Source organism: Taeniopygia guttata, chromosome Z (genome assembly GCF_048771995.1).
Source record: "Taeniopygia guttata chromosome Z, bTaeGut7.mat, whole genome shotgun sequence".
Classification (NCBI taxonomy): domain Eukaryota; kingdom Metazoa; phylum Chordata; class Aves; order Passeriformes; family Estrildidae; genus Taeniopygia; species Taeniopygia guttata.
In genome coordinates, this window is record NC_133063.1 from 49,664,659 (window position 1) to 49,677,865 (window position 13,207).

Here is a 13,207-nt window from a genome sequence, read left to right on the forward strand (position 1 = left end):
TTTTTTTTTTTTTTTTTTTTCCTGAAACTATTTGTAATGGTTCAGTTAAAACCTTGATATCAGGGATATGATCAGCCTGGTAACTTGCACCGAGTCAGCTTGGTTTCCTGAACCAGCTGAGGTGACCTTACTCTTTATATAGCCTTTTGGCCTCTACTGGCTTAAACTCCTTTTGTCTGTGTGGCTCTATAATCATCTGGTCAAGTCTTCTTCAGACATTACAAGGAAGTGTACATATAAGAAAATAGCGTTTTCACTAAATCTTTTAATAAGATTTGTTAGTAAGTTTTTCTAACTGAATTGACATTTCAATGAACACACCAACCAACAATACTAGGGCTGTCTTGAGAAGATAGTTTACATAAGAGGAAATGCAAGAAGAGAAGAATAAAATGAGAGTTTCATTAATGTATTTAATTGATTGTTGAGTTGCTTGGTCTTTTTGCTGGGCTGTTATTTTTGGTTTTTCTTCAAAGACTTTATTATAGAGTGGTAAGACTGATTAAATATTGAGATCAAAGCAGAAAACTGAAATCCTCAATACCCTTACAGTACTGCATGTAACTACAAAAATTTTGCATTTCCTTTTTTTTTTTTAATCCATGCTTTTGGCTCCAGGAGAAAGGTGCCATAATAAAGAGCTTAATATTCTGGAATGTTTAGAGAGTCGTGTGTGAGGATGTGCATTTCTTTGTGTGAATATAAGAATTTTTAAAAATTCAGAAGTGTTCCCTATGTTTGAAATCTAGTTATCAGGTTTTCTTTCTTAATCTCAGGAGAGAGCAAGGGAGTGTCCACATTTGTATGTCTGTGTCTCGTGAAATTATTCTAAAGTTCTTCTTGTTTTCTAATAACAGTTTTGAACCAGCTGCCTCTTCCATCACCTTTACCTGCTACCACAACAAAAAGCCTGCTTTTCAATGGACGGATAGCTGAAGAGGTGAACTGCCTTTTGGCTTGCAGGGATGAAAATCTGGTTTCACAGCTTGTCCACAGTCTCAATCAGGTGTCAACAGATCACATGTATGTATTTTGAACTTTTACATCAGATCACCATCCTTGGAATCAAAATTTACTGGGTTGAGAAGGATGTTTGTGAGAATATGAAAATTAGAATATGCAGGTTTTTTCCTTAGGCTTGCTTAGTTAGTGGCTGCAATATAAGAGTCAAATGTTTCATTCGGACAACATTAATAATTGTCCATCAGCCCTTACGCCTAATTGTGGAGTTATTTTACAGATCTAATGTTACTTCCTTCTTTATAGGTTACAGTGCAGAGTTTGTGGTTTTGATTGTGCAATACTAATTTGTGTTCAATATCAGTCACTAATGTACATAGACAAATTACATACCCAAAAGAAGATTTTTTGACACCTGTGTCAATTCTGGTTAGGTATTGAAGTTAAGTAGTTTAACAATTGAACCATCAAGTATGCTAATGTATTCTCTTTTTGTTATTTTTTTTAATTTCTCCCTGGTGTCCCTTGGATTGTTTTATATTGACAACCCTGTTGTTTCCTTACATGTTTTGTTCAAATGGAAGTAGCTTTTAAAAGTCCTCAAAGCATACAAGAAGTGAGTGCACAGATGCATTTATAGAAAATCCATTGCATTTCTTTATGGTTCAGAGGGAATCCTGTGATCTCAAAGATACACCAATTTCCTCTTTTCAAAATAAAATGATTTTCAAAGCATTGGGTTGAGACCTGAATGTTATACATTCATACATATGTTATTTTCTCTCCTACAGTAGTATGTTCTTGATGTTATGCCAAAGTGTTCTTTTATAGAGAAGACCATGATATAAAAATGGGTCTAAGAAAATTTTTATGAGAATCTTAAACTGACAGCCACGTATATGTAAGAGCATAGTAACAGAAAATGACTGGGAGGACTCGCAGGAATATTTCTTCTACCATTCCTTAAGGAAGAGGGTGAAAAAAACTAGAGACAGGAAGCAGTGCTTTGCAGACTTGATTTTTTCTATATTTTAACAGTAAATTGTCTTCTTTCATTTTGGTTTTGGTTTTTTTTTTTGTTTGTTTGGTTGGTTTTGGTTTTTTTTACTTGACTCATAGTTTCTTATAATTTGAAAATGCATTTGCCTCTTTATTTGCTTACTTCCACAATTCCAGAGAGTTGAAAGATAACCTTGGCAGTGATGATCCAGAAGGAGATATACCAGTCTTGCTGCAGGCTATTCTGGCAAGGAATCCTAATGTTTTCAGGGAGAAAAGCATGCAAAACAGATACGGGGTACAAAGCGGTAAGGATTTTTGATTATCTATTGATTAATTTTATGTTGTTCTGTAAATCTAGGGGACTGATACTAACCACAAATATATATGGAGCACAGTGGTCGTATTTATGCTTTGCCCTTGTGTCTGATAGTAATTTAAAGCTATGTACCTTAACATCTTCTAAGAGCAACTATATAGTAAAAAGATGGAAAATACCTACCAGGTATTATTCTAAAAAATATTTCATTTCACCTCAAAGTTTAATCTCTAGGATAAGCGATTGGATTTTATTTTAAAACAATTTTATTTTGAATTTTTTATGCCTAGGTTCATGTGTTTGTCTTGGTAAATAATTGAAGTTGAGAACATATGCGTTGATCTTACTGAATATCTATATGGTTATAGTGTATCATTGCAGTGAGAGTACTTAACTCTTCTGGAGTAAGGAATAAGGTTGAATGAGGCATCCTTAACAGCTCCTCCCTGCCATTCCTCATCTTAGTAACTTGTGGTACCCTACAGCTCTAACCTACTTGGGAGACTAAAACCTTATGCATCTTTCCATGAGTGTCAGTTACTTCAATAACTTTTTTACATTTATGCAAGAACTCAAGTGCACTTTTGCATGTAGAAGGAGAAAATGTCACACATGCACTTTTAATAAGAATATATATCTAACTGAAAAATCACCTGTTGTTCAGCCATCCTAGCTAAAGCATGTATGCTGCTGTAATAAAGTTTAGCTGTACAAGATTTTTTATGTAACCTTGAGTTATGATTTTAAGAAGTGCATTCTTTGCCATTTGGTAGGAATGCTAAAATGGGTTTATGCATATTGCTTTTTTACAAGAAGAAAAACTGTAGTAAAACTGGGAGTATATGTAAGGAATCTCATTCTAGTAATGTTTCCACTAGGATGGTGTTACCTGTGCTATGTAGTAATATGACAACAATGTGAAAAAATAAAAGGTACTGTAGTGCTAATGGCCACAGACTGATTTCAACTTCATTTTAGACCCAGTGTTTGGGGCTTATTTTTACTTCTTTCTCATTACGTAATCATTACATATACAGTTATCTGTCTGGAAACTTTGGAAAATGTGGGGTTTTTTTGTTGTTGGGGGATGTTTAGTTTTGGTTTTTTCTATCTTTTTTTTTTTGTTTTACGTTACCTGGACTGGGTCTTCCATACCTTGCCCCTGCCCCTGCCCCTGGCTTCCATAAGAGAGGTATAGAAAGGAGAGAGAGGAGCTTTCCATCATGAATTAAGTTAATTAGGGGATTTTTTTCAATGGCATTAGAAAATTAATTTTATGTTTTCTGTCATTGTTTTAACCCAGAAACTACCACATTGGTGATTCAAAGCATGTTTTAAATTAGAGAGGGGAAAATAAATAGATATATTTTTAAGTCCTTAAAAAGAGCACTCTGTACTTAAAGCACAAGATTGGAACTTTGTATAGTTGTCTTTGTTTAGGGCAGATTTGGGAGAAAACTTCTAAAGGGGTTCCTTTAGAAAGCAGATTTAAGCGGCCTGTCTTCTAACTGGTTTGCTAAAAGATTTCTTTAGAGAAGACTGGGAAAAAACTGTTTATTTAACAGGTAAAGTATTCACTAGCATAAAAAATGTACAATATTAAACAATAAAATTTCTTTCCACTTTGAAGAGATGACAAACTCAGAAAGTCCCCTTTGTGGGCTGTGGCTTGGCTTGCTTTGTTTTTTATTAGTCTTTCCATCATTGGAATGCAGTGTCTTAGGCCCTAGTGGGCTACAGGTGTGAGTTCCTGTTGCTCTTTTGGAATTTTAGTCTAGAGTAGGTTTGAACAGTTCTAAGAAAAAGAAAAACCATAGTCTAGGGAGCTTTTATGCCTCAGCTAGCTAAAAACTAAAGAAAGGCAAAGGACAGCTCTGTCCCAATGTCTGTGTTGCATATAATATAGTCTAGGAGAGAAGGATGCAGGGGAGCAAGTGCAGTTTCTGATAACAAACTGTGTGCTTCTTTTCTCTCCTCTTTTTCTCTCAGTACCAGTCTTAATGGTGCAAAACTTATTTCTGGGCTAAACAGATGAATGGGAATATAAGCATTATAAAGTCACCCTAGGACTCCTTAACTCTATATTGTTAGCTTACTACTAAAACTAACATATATTCTAGCTTTATAAACACATCTCGATATATATATAGTGTATAGCTATATATAGACAATAGCAGTACCATTTAGTGAACAGTGATATTTATACACAGTTTTTACTTAATGATCAGATCTCCCTGAGGTACATATTGCTGTTTAATCTTTCTGAATTATCTAATATGTATAACTTGGTTTTTGAGCAAATGTAACTCTATGGATGGGTTTGTTTGTACTTGAGGCAGGATTGATCTTAATTGTCTTTTCTAACAAATCTCTAACATGCATCACTGGGATTTTGTTTCTGTATATTGGATACAGGGGCTCAGATTGGGCAGGGCCTGCTCAGTTGGCGGAATTTTGGCTTTTAACTAATTAGGTGGCCTTTGCTAGATGCTGCTTTTAATTTTTGAAAGATCTCTTACTCAGTGTTTTTAAGGTGACTTTTAACAGTCTATTGTACTTTTTTATTTTGCTTGCAGCCGGTACAAGGTAGGGGATATGGTATACTCAGTGCCTTGTTTTTAGCCTAGGTGTGGCTAAGGCTGTTTGTGAAATGAGTCCTGTTGTCTGATTTAATTTTTTAGGGGTACTATGCCTTTAAGAGATTTGTTTCTTAAGGCTTAGAATGGTGTTACGGGCAGTAGCGTGAGACACAGGGTGGGTCTCCAGCCATCCTGTGCTGGCTTTTATTATTGTGAGCACGTAGTGCTTACCTTGGCATGTCTGGGGCAGTGTGATGTAGTTAATTTGCCAGGCCTCCCCATACTTATACTTGGACTACTACCTACCATATTATAGGGGTTTTAACTGCTTGGTTTGATCACAGCACACGTCTTACAGTCATGATTAACTTGAGAATACTCTTTATGGTTAAATTTGCTCCCTGGTCTTGTGCATACTTATAAGTGACATCTTTCCTCTGATGACTTGGGGCATCATGAGCCTATTTAGCTAGGAACAACTCTCTCTTGTGTTCCTAATTTAAGTCTCTATTTAACACTTTTATTTTTGAAGCCTGATTTACCTGTTGATTGTTTTGGTGCTCCTCATTAGCTTTACTCTTGGGGACGTGGGCATTTACATGGTGGATTTTTATAGGTAGTTTCTCTATTTTGGTTGTAATGTCATTCTACTCTTTAGTAGCCTAAATTGGTTTTCTTTTACACTGTTAATTGCCTTTTTTTTAATTCTCTAACTATTCCCACAGAGCATTGGCTAGTATCTATGATTTAGTGTAGATGTAGAGTTTTGGCTACTCTCTTTTAGCAGTGTTTGTCTAGTTGAATGGCTTTGAGTTTAGTGAGTTGGCTTGATCTACCTTTTCCTTTAGTAGATTTTGTGACTTCTTGTGTTCAGTTCTCTACAGCTGCTTTTTAATATTGTTTCATCTCTACAATGCAACAAGTACTGTTAGTAAAAAGAGTGTAACATGTTTCTTCTGCTGGCAGCTGGTTGTGGAGCTTCCTTAGCCTATGCCATTTCTTGTTTCTCTTCATTAAAGTTTTCACTTTTAGGCCGATTTGTAATTATCTCTCAAATCCCAGGGTGATTTAGATTTCTAATATGGGCGCGCTGTACGATGAGAATAATCTACTTGTTTGGTGTGGCATTGGCAGCATGGTGGATAGAGGAAACTTGTGTTTTGAACATCTACTTTAGCACTGATAGTCACGGAGCCAGGAGTTGTGCTTTAGTGCCGATGACTTTTGAGGTGGTTTGGACTCTTCTATAGGCTGCTAAAATGTTTTGCTTTGTTGGAGTGCTGGCTTTAGACCCTCTATAGCTTCTACTTTAAAATCTTAGTGGTTGACTTTGAATCTCACTAAGCACTTTCTGCTATAGGCTCTAGGGCAGACCATGGCTTCTGGCTGTAGCGTAGAGCACGTTCTTTATATGAGGTCTTGTCTTGACTTGAGCTAAGGGCTATTGCATGAGCGATTTTTTGCTTGATCTGTTTCTTTTTTGCTCTTTGGTGGAGATATTACTGTGATCTTGTTGATGACACTGGTGGGAACTTGGCACCATTTATCATCTTCTTGCTACTTTACTCTCGGGAATCGGATCTCTTGAGCAGGTCCCTTAACTTTGCTTTTTTTGATGGCAAAAATGGCTTTTAGGAGAATTCAAATGATTTTTTCTCAGTTTTCAAACATTTCTGCTGCTATGTTCTCCTACACAATGATGTCATCCAAGTATAACAGGTGTTCTGGAGCTTGGTAGTGTAGCTACCTTTTGTAGCGTAGCTTGGATTAGTCCATGGCAGGGGGTAGGACTGTGCTTTCACCCCTGGGGCAGTCAGTTCTAGGTGTACTGCATTCCCTTTTATGTGAAGGTAGACTGAGGCCTGCATTCTATTGTTGAATGAATGGAGAAAATCACATTAGCAGTGTTAATAGTGGCGTACCACTTTGCTGCCTTGTTCTTTAGCTTGTACTGGAGCTCTAACGTCTCTGCCATAGTAGTACCCACTGGTGGAGTCAATTTAAGGCACGATAGTCCGCAGTCAATCTCCATTCTCCTTCAGATTTGTGTATAGGTCAAATGGGCTGTTGAAAGGTGAATGAGTTTTGCTGATCACTCTTTGGCTCTTTAGCTTATGGATTATTTTATGGATGGGAATCACATAGTTATTCTAGACTGTTGGTGGTGCACTGTCAAAATGGCAGTTGGTACTCATTGCTCTTCCCCTTCAGAAGTCGTACTGCAGATGGGTTTTTTGATAGTCTAGGCAAGGTATTCAATTGTTTGATGCTCTCTGTCTTTATAGCTGCTGTCTTAAACGGCCACCTAAGTCCCCTTGGTTTTTTGAAACACTCACTTTGGAGGAAATCTATGTCTAAAATGCATGGGGCTTTTGGGCTAGTCACAATACGGTATTTCTCCCACTCATTTCTAGTCAGACTTACATGAGCTTCTACTAAAGTAAAATCTTGTGATCCCCCTGTCAGCAATAGAAATAGATTTTGCCCTCACCTGTCTCGATAGGATTCATGTGCACTGCACACCAGTATTGACAAAGGCTTCATATTTTTGTGGTTTTCATGTGGTAGGCCAACAAATTCACAGCCTAAAAAATAAGGTTTTCCCTAGCCTCTACCTGGCAGGAGGCAGGGCCCCTCTAAGCTTGGTTATCCTTTTTACCTTGGGTGAATGTCTTGGAGGTTTTTTAAGGGGATTGGAAATGTCATTATCATCATATCTGGTAGTTTGGCTACCGGCTACCACACCTGCTTCTTTTTTGGTGGAATTTCTCTGAGTCTTGCTGGCTTTTAATTTTAAGTGCCCATTCTGCCAGAGCAGTAGTAGATTTTCCATCTCATCTCCTCATGTTTTCTCCACAATCACTCAGGAAAAACCACACCTCAGCTGGTGGGGTGTACCTTCTTCCCGATCTGGGGAATGTCTATGTTTGATATTAGAACTTCTGATCTATATTGCCATTTTTTGAGGAAAGCCCTTTCATTTCTTCTCTAATCTCTTCTCTGAGTTTGTTATGATTCTCCTCTATCTTATCTTCTAATTTCTGCAGACATGTTTCCACCACTGCAATTCTGGCATGTGATGGGACATGCGCAGCATCTGCATATGCTCAGAGTTTCTTTGCCATATCAAGCACGATCTCATCCCTGTCATCCTGCTTCATTATTGCTAAAGCAGGAGTGTATTTTTGTAGCCTAAGTCATGTAAGTTTTTGCCACCTCACGGATGTACATGGGTACCAAGTCTGGATTTATAGTGTTTAGGTCACCTGAGAAGACCATTTCTGTCACTGCCATTTCTCTCAAGCGTTGAAGCATTGTACCTTGGTCTTCCACTGGGTTTGCTGCATATAGAGATCATTTGCATGCAGATATCTTTGTGCCACACTTACCAGGACCTTTGCTCAGAGTCTGTGAGGGTCAGCCCTCCTCATTGTTCCTTGGTTGATGATGGGATCATCTGACAGGGATCCCAAATGCCTCACTTCAGTGCCATCCAGAATTATAATCTTGCCTGCAGCATCCCAAAGACTGACTAACCAACTACTGGTGGTTGATTGTAATCTTTTCTTAGTCTATGAAGATACTTCGGGGAAAAGGACTTAATAGTGACTTTTGATTTTGTGTCAGTTGCTTTGACTCCGACTTCTGTGTCAGTAATTGGCATTGAGGGTCCTTCTCCCAGATCATCACCATCGATCACTGGCGAATTGGTTTTGCTTGTGTGCTTCTTTCCTGCAGCGACTGCCAGTGGCTTAGGTTCATTGTCTAGTTTAGCTGCAGGCTTAGTCTCACTGGTTTAGCTACAACCTGAGTAGCTGGGGTGTTGGCTGCAGCCTGAGTGACTGGGGTAGCTGCTGATTTATCACCCTGCCACCCTGCCTCTGTCTGCTGCCTTGCACTATCTAGTAGCATGCAATGAGCATATGGCAGGACCCAGCTTACTGCAATGTTATTTTTTTTCCTTAGAGTCATCATGGCAGTTCTCTTCCCCACCTTGTCTGAGTTCTGAATTTGTTAATGTGAAAATTCTTTGGCTAGGGGACCAGAAAATACCTTCAGGATTGGACCTATTCTCTCCTATTTGCTACACCACTCAGAATTTTCTATACCTGCGTCTGCTTCCGGGTTAGGGGTCTCATTAACTCCTCTGCACACCTCAGCCCCCATTCTAGAGAAGGTGTAGACTACATACAGAGGAAGTTTACTAGATTAGATACCAGGAAGTTGGTCCTTTTAACATTCAGGGGAAACATTCTGAAACATTCTGAAAAAAGTGAGTTAATAGATTCAAAGGAGAAGAAGGAAAGGGAAGGCTGAAAAGCCTCATCCTCTGCTCTTCTTCTACGAAATTAAGTGCAATTACCAATGAACTCCCTAAACATGCTACTGTAACTAGAATGCAGGGTAGGACAAAGAAACCATAAACCATACTTAAATAGTCTCTAGTACCTTATTAAACTCCCTATAAATTATTAGTATTGAGCCCAGCACAATACCTATTCTAATCCGTGCCCCTCAGCTGTAAAAACTAAGTGTTGGGGACAATACTGGAGCTATTTCTAGATAAGAAAATAAGCCTAGGGACTAGAAAGACATTAAAACATTAAAAAGCCTGGCGACCAGAACATGTAAAGGCCTCCACCCAGAGAGACCTCATGAATTCAAGAAACATGGCTACTGGTTGCTTTATCCTGATACGGTGTACATACAACAAAAATGCAGTCAGTACAGAGTTTCTCACATTGGGCACAAAAAAAGTATTTGTCCTGGTTTAGGGCAAATGTGGGAGAAAACCTCTAAAGGGGTTCCTTTAGAAAGCAGGTTCAAGCTGTACTCCTGCCCAACTGGTTTGGGAAAATATTTCTTTGGAGAAAAATGGAAAAAACCTGTTTATTTAACATGCAAAGCATTCACCAGCACAAAAAAGGAACAATATTAAACAATAAAACCTCTCACTGCTCTGAAGAGATGGCAAACTCAGAAAGTCTCCTTCATGGGCTGTAGCTTGGCTTACTCAGTCTCTTACCAGTCCCAGTGGTGCTGGAATGCTGTGTTGTAGGCCCTAGTGGGCCACAGATGTGAGTTCATGGTGCCATTCTGGATTTTCAGTCTAGAGTAGGTTCAAACAGTTCCAAGAAAAAGAAAAGACATAGTCTAGGGAACTTCTCTGCATCAGCTAGCTAAAAACTAACTAAAAGCAAAGGAGAGCTCTGTCCCACCATCTGTCTGTGCTGCAGGCAATGCAGTCCAGGAGAAGGATGCAGGGGAGCAAGTGCAGTTTCTGATAACAAGCTCCGTGCTTCTCTCCCCCTCTTTGCTCTCAAAACCCGTCTTAATGGTGCAAAACATATTTCTGGGCTAAACAGATGAATGGGGATACAAGCATCATGAAGTCACCCCATCATATGTATTATCATATGGTATATGTATATCATGCTGATATGGTTACATTATATCAGCTTTCTGTACAGGAATGTTGCTTGTTTGGCTGAAATATTGTACCTAGCTGTGTTGAGAGTGGCAATGAGAGGTGAGGGGGCAGTGAGCATGCTGAGAGCTCCTTCCAGCATAAAAAATACCTGGGATTTTGTGTTCACTTGCCTCTATGTGAGGCAACCAGCATCCATTTAAACAAATTTTATAGAAGTTAAGGAGTCCCTATCTGTTACTCCAGACACTGAAATGTACTCTACATTGAGGTATCAAAATACTTAACTTTTTTTAGCTCAACATAGGACTTTAATTCCTGTTCAGGGCCAGTATTGGTGTGATATAGTATTAGTACATGGAATGCAGGATTTGCCACCTACTAGGGGGGTAGCAATGGCTTAATTCCTGCGGGCTTATCACTGTCTCTGCTGGAGAAAGTAGAGGAGAAAAGAGGGTGACAGGGAAGGTTTCTGAAACTAGTTTTGCATGTGTGATTATTGCAGTAATTGAAATTGATGGATAGCAACTGTAGGATTAACAAAAATCTTCCAACAGTTTCATATTGGGGACTTTAGTCTGTCTAAAATTTGTACTATTAATGAGCTTCTACATAAGGCTATAGATCACTTGCTGTGGTTTCCCAAGACTTTGTGTGTTCATGAGTTCTGGCACTTTTTTAGCTGTAAGTTATTAAATTCTGTCACTAAAATTACTGCAAATTCATTTACATTTTTGTGTTTCTATGTCACTTTGTCATGTAGTTGTTAGGATATTCTTTGTTCCTGTATTGAAGAGTGGAAAAAAAAAAAGATTCCTTTTAATTCCTGTTTCTAACAATGTGACTCAGATTAGAACAGAATATTTCAGTTGGAAAGAACCTACTATGATCATCTAACCCAGCCACTTGACAACTTCAGGGCTGACTGAGAGGTCAGTCAAATTAAGGGCATTAAGAGGCATTAAGTTCAAATGCCTCTTAATTAGTTAGTTTCAAGAACATTGATACATGTGGCTTGCCAGCTACTTCAACACCTGAACTTCCAACACATGAGTGTGGTTTCTACTAGTTGTAGGAGTCACAGCTCAGATATTGGTTCTGCTTTGCAACTGAAATAGTTCAGCACATTCTTTGATAACATTCCCTCTAAACTTAATGGTGGTGGAATAGAAAGCCTTTGTCTCTGGGTAGAAAGAGACTACTAAATATTATTGAAGCAGTGAGAATATCTTGCAGCACTCAACCCAGGATTGATTGGTATACTTGTTCCAACAACTGAAGATAAGTTTTCTGTGTTCTGACTTGTGAATCTGCCAAATCTTTTGCTTCTTGGCACCAAAAGTATTGTACACACCAGCCTCAGGTGCAGAATATATGTCCTGATTTAAAACATTTCTCTTTACTAGTAGATTTTGACTTAGGAAGTTCTAAGGAAGAGATGAAGATACTACTGTTAACATTTGTCACTGAATTAACACAACTGTAGAGAACGCTTTTTTATGTCATGATGTAAAATGAACATTACACATAGATTCAGTAATTTCTAACTTTTTTTAACAGTTGTGGGTAGATGATCTTAATGTCAATAACTTTTATAATGTCATTAAAGTTCATCATCTTATTGTATGTAATAAATTCTCAAATGAGATACTTCATTGATTGAAAAGTAAAGTGTGTAAAGTAATGCTGCTATCTTTTTTTTTAATAGGGATGATGATGTCACAATTTAATATTTCTCAGAACTCCATGCGTGGTAGTCCTGCATCTTCCAATTATCAACAAACCACTATCTCACATAGCCCTTCCAGGTAATCCTTCTTTTAAGTGGGGTGGGAGTTGTCCTACACTGACAGCCAATTCTTGTTGCAAATATGTAAGTGGAAGATGGTCGGTGTCATGACAAATTTGGCATTTGTCTGATATCAGGGTAAGTTTCTTCATATGCAAAGAAACATCTTTCTGTCAGTGAACTAATCCCTATACTCTAAGGATTCATAATGAATTTTCCTCTCTCTCACTCCATCCCATAATTTGGTTCAAAGTTTCTTTCCTGCCTAGGGACTCCCTCTGCCTCCTGTCTGTCTTCTGCCCATGTCAGAGGCTGAGACTGGTGGAAAGAGGAATAGGACAGAATAGTCTGGTGTGTTCCAGCTTGTCCCAGTATGGTTTAGCGGAATGGTGGGAAAGAAGATTTGTAAAAGCATGAAGTACTACTGTAAGAGTTACGCAAAAAGCTTCTTGCAGAAAGATAGGCCTGGTAGTTTGGCCAATCTTCCAGCAGAATCCTCATCAGATTTCTGGTTTTTTAAGTTTTTGAGTGTTTGCAAGTAGCATTTACTATAATTTATGCTTTTATTAATATATTAAAATACTCTGGTTGAGAGGAGAGAGTTCTGCCTGCAGTTTCAACCCAGGTACTGGGCTTTAACAGGTCTCATCTTCAGTTATTAGATATCATTATTAAAATAAACTGATTTCAGGTTTCACTTCAAGATACTGTAACTGGCAAATGAAATGTTCTGTATCTTCACAACAAACAACACACTTTAAAACTTTTAAATCTAAAAGGGATATCTAAAAAGGTTGTTTGCATTGTGAATATTACAATTAGCTGTACAAAGTTCTCTTGAAATCCTTGCAAAATCCTTATGTTAAGTACTTTGCTGTTTCTTTCTGTGGAGGTTTACCTTCATGGAGTTCCTGTTTAGAACTTGGGATTGTGATAGCTTGTAATGTGCTTACTGATGTATTTATTTGGTTATTTTAATTTTGAGAAACTCATATAAGAATGTAAGTAATAATGTGCATGTATTATTATCACAAGTCAATGCTATTTTTATGGCTTCTTATCTCTAGAACTAGTCTAAGATAAAGCCAGTGAAAGAGGAAGTTGTGTTCAGTGGACTTGTGTCTCGTCATACC

The 13,207-nt window shown here is 38.1% G+C and overlaps 1 protein-coding gene across 6 annotated transcripts in view; it reads left to right on the forward strand.

The window, feature by feature from the left end:
- Positions 1 to 13,207, forward strand: part of NIPBL (NIPBL cohesin loading factor) — a 158,749-nt gene that overhangs the window by 61,041 nt on the left and 84,501 nt on the right. For all 6 annotated transcript variants that reach the window (XM_072921996.1, XM_072921997.1, XM_072921998.1 and 3 more), the window contains 3 exons: positions 858 to 1,023; positions 2,137 to 2,267; positions 11,994 to 12,093. In XM_072921996.1, coding sequence (XP_072778097.1) covers positions 858 to 1,023; positions 2,137 to 2,267; positions 11,994 to 12,093 — 397 coding nt within the window. The remainder of the gene's footprint in view (positions 1 to 857; positions 1,024 to 2,136; positions 2,268 to 11,993; positions 12,094 to 13,207) is intronic.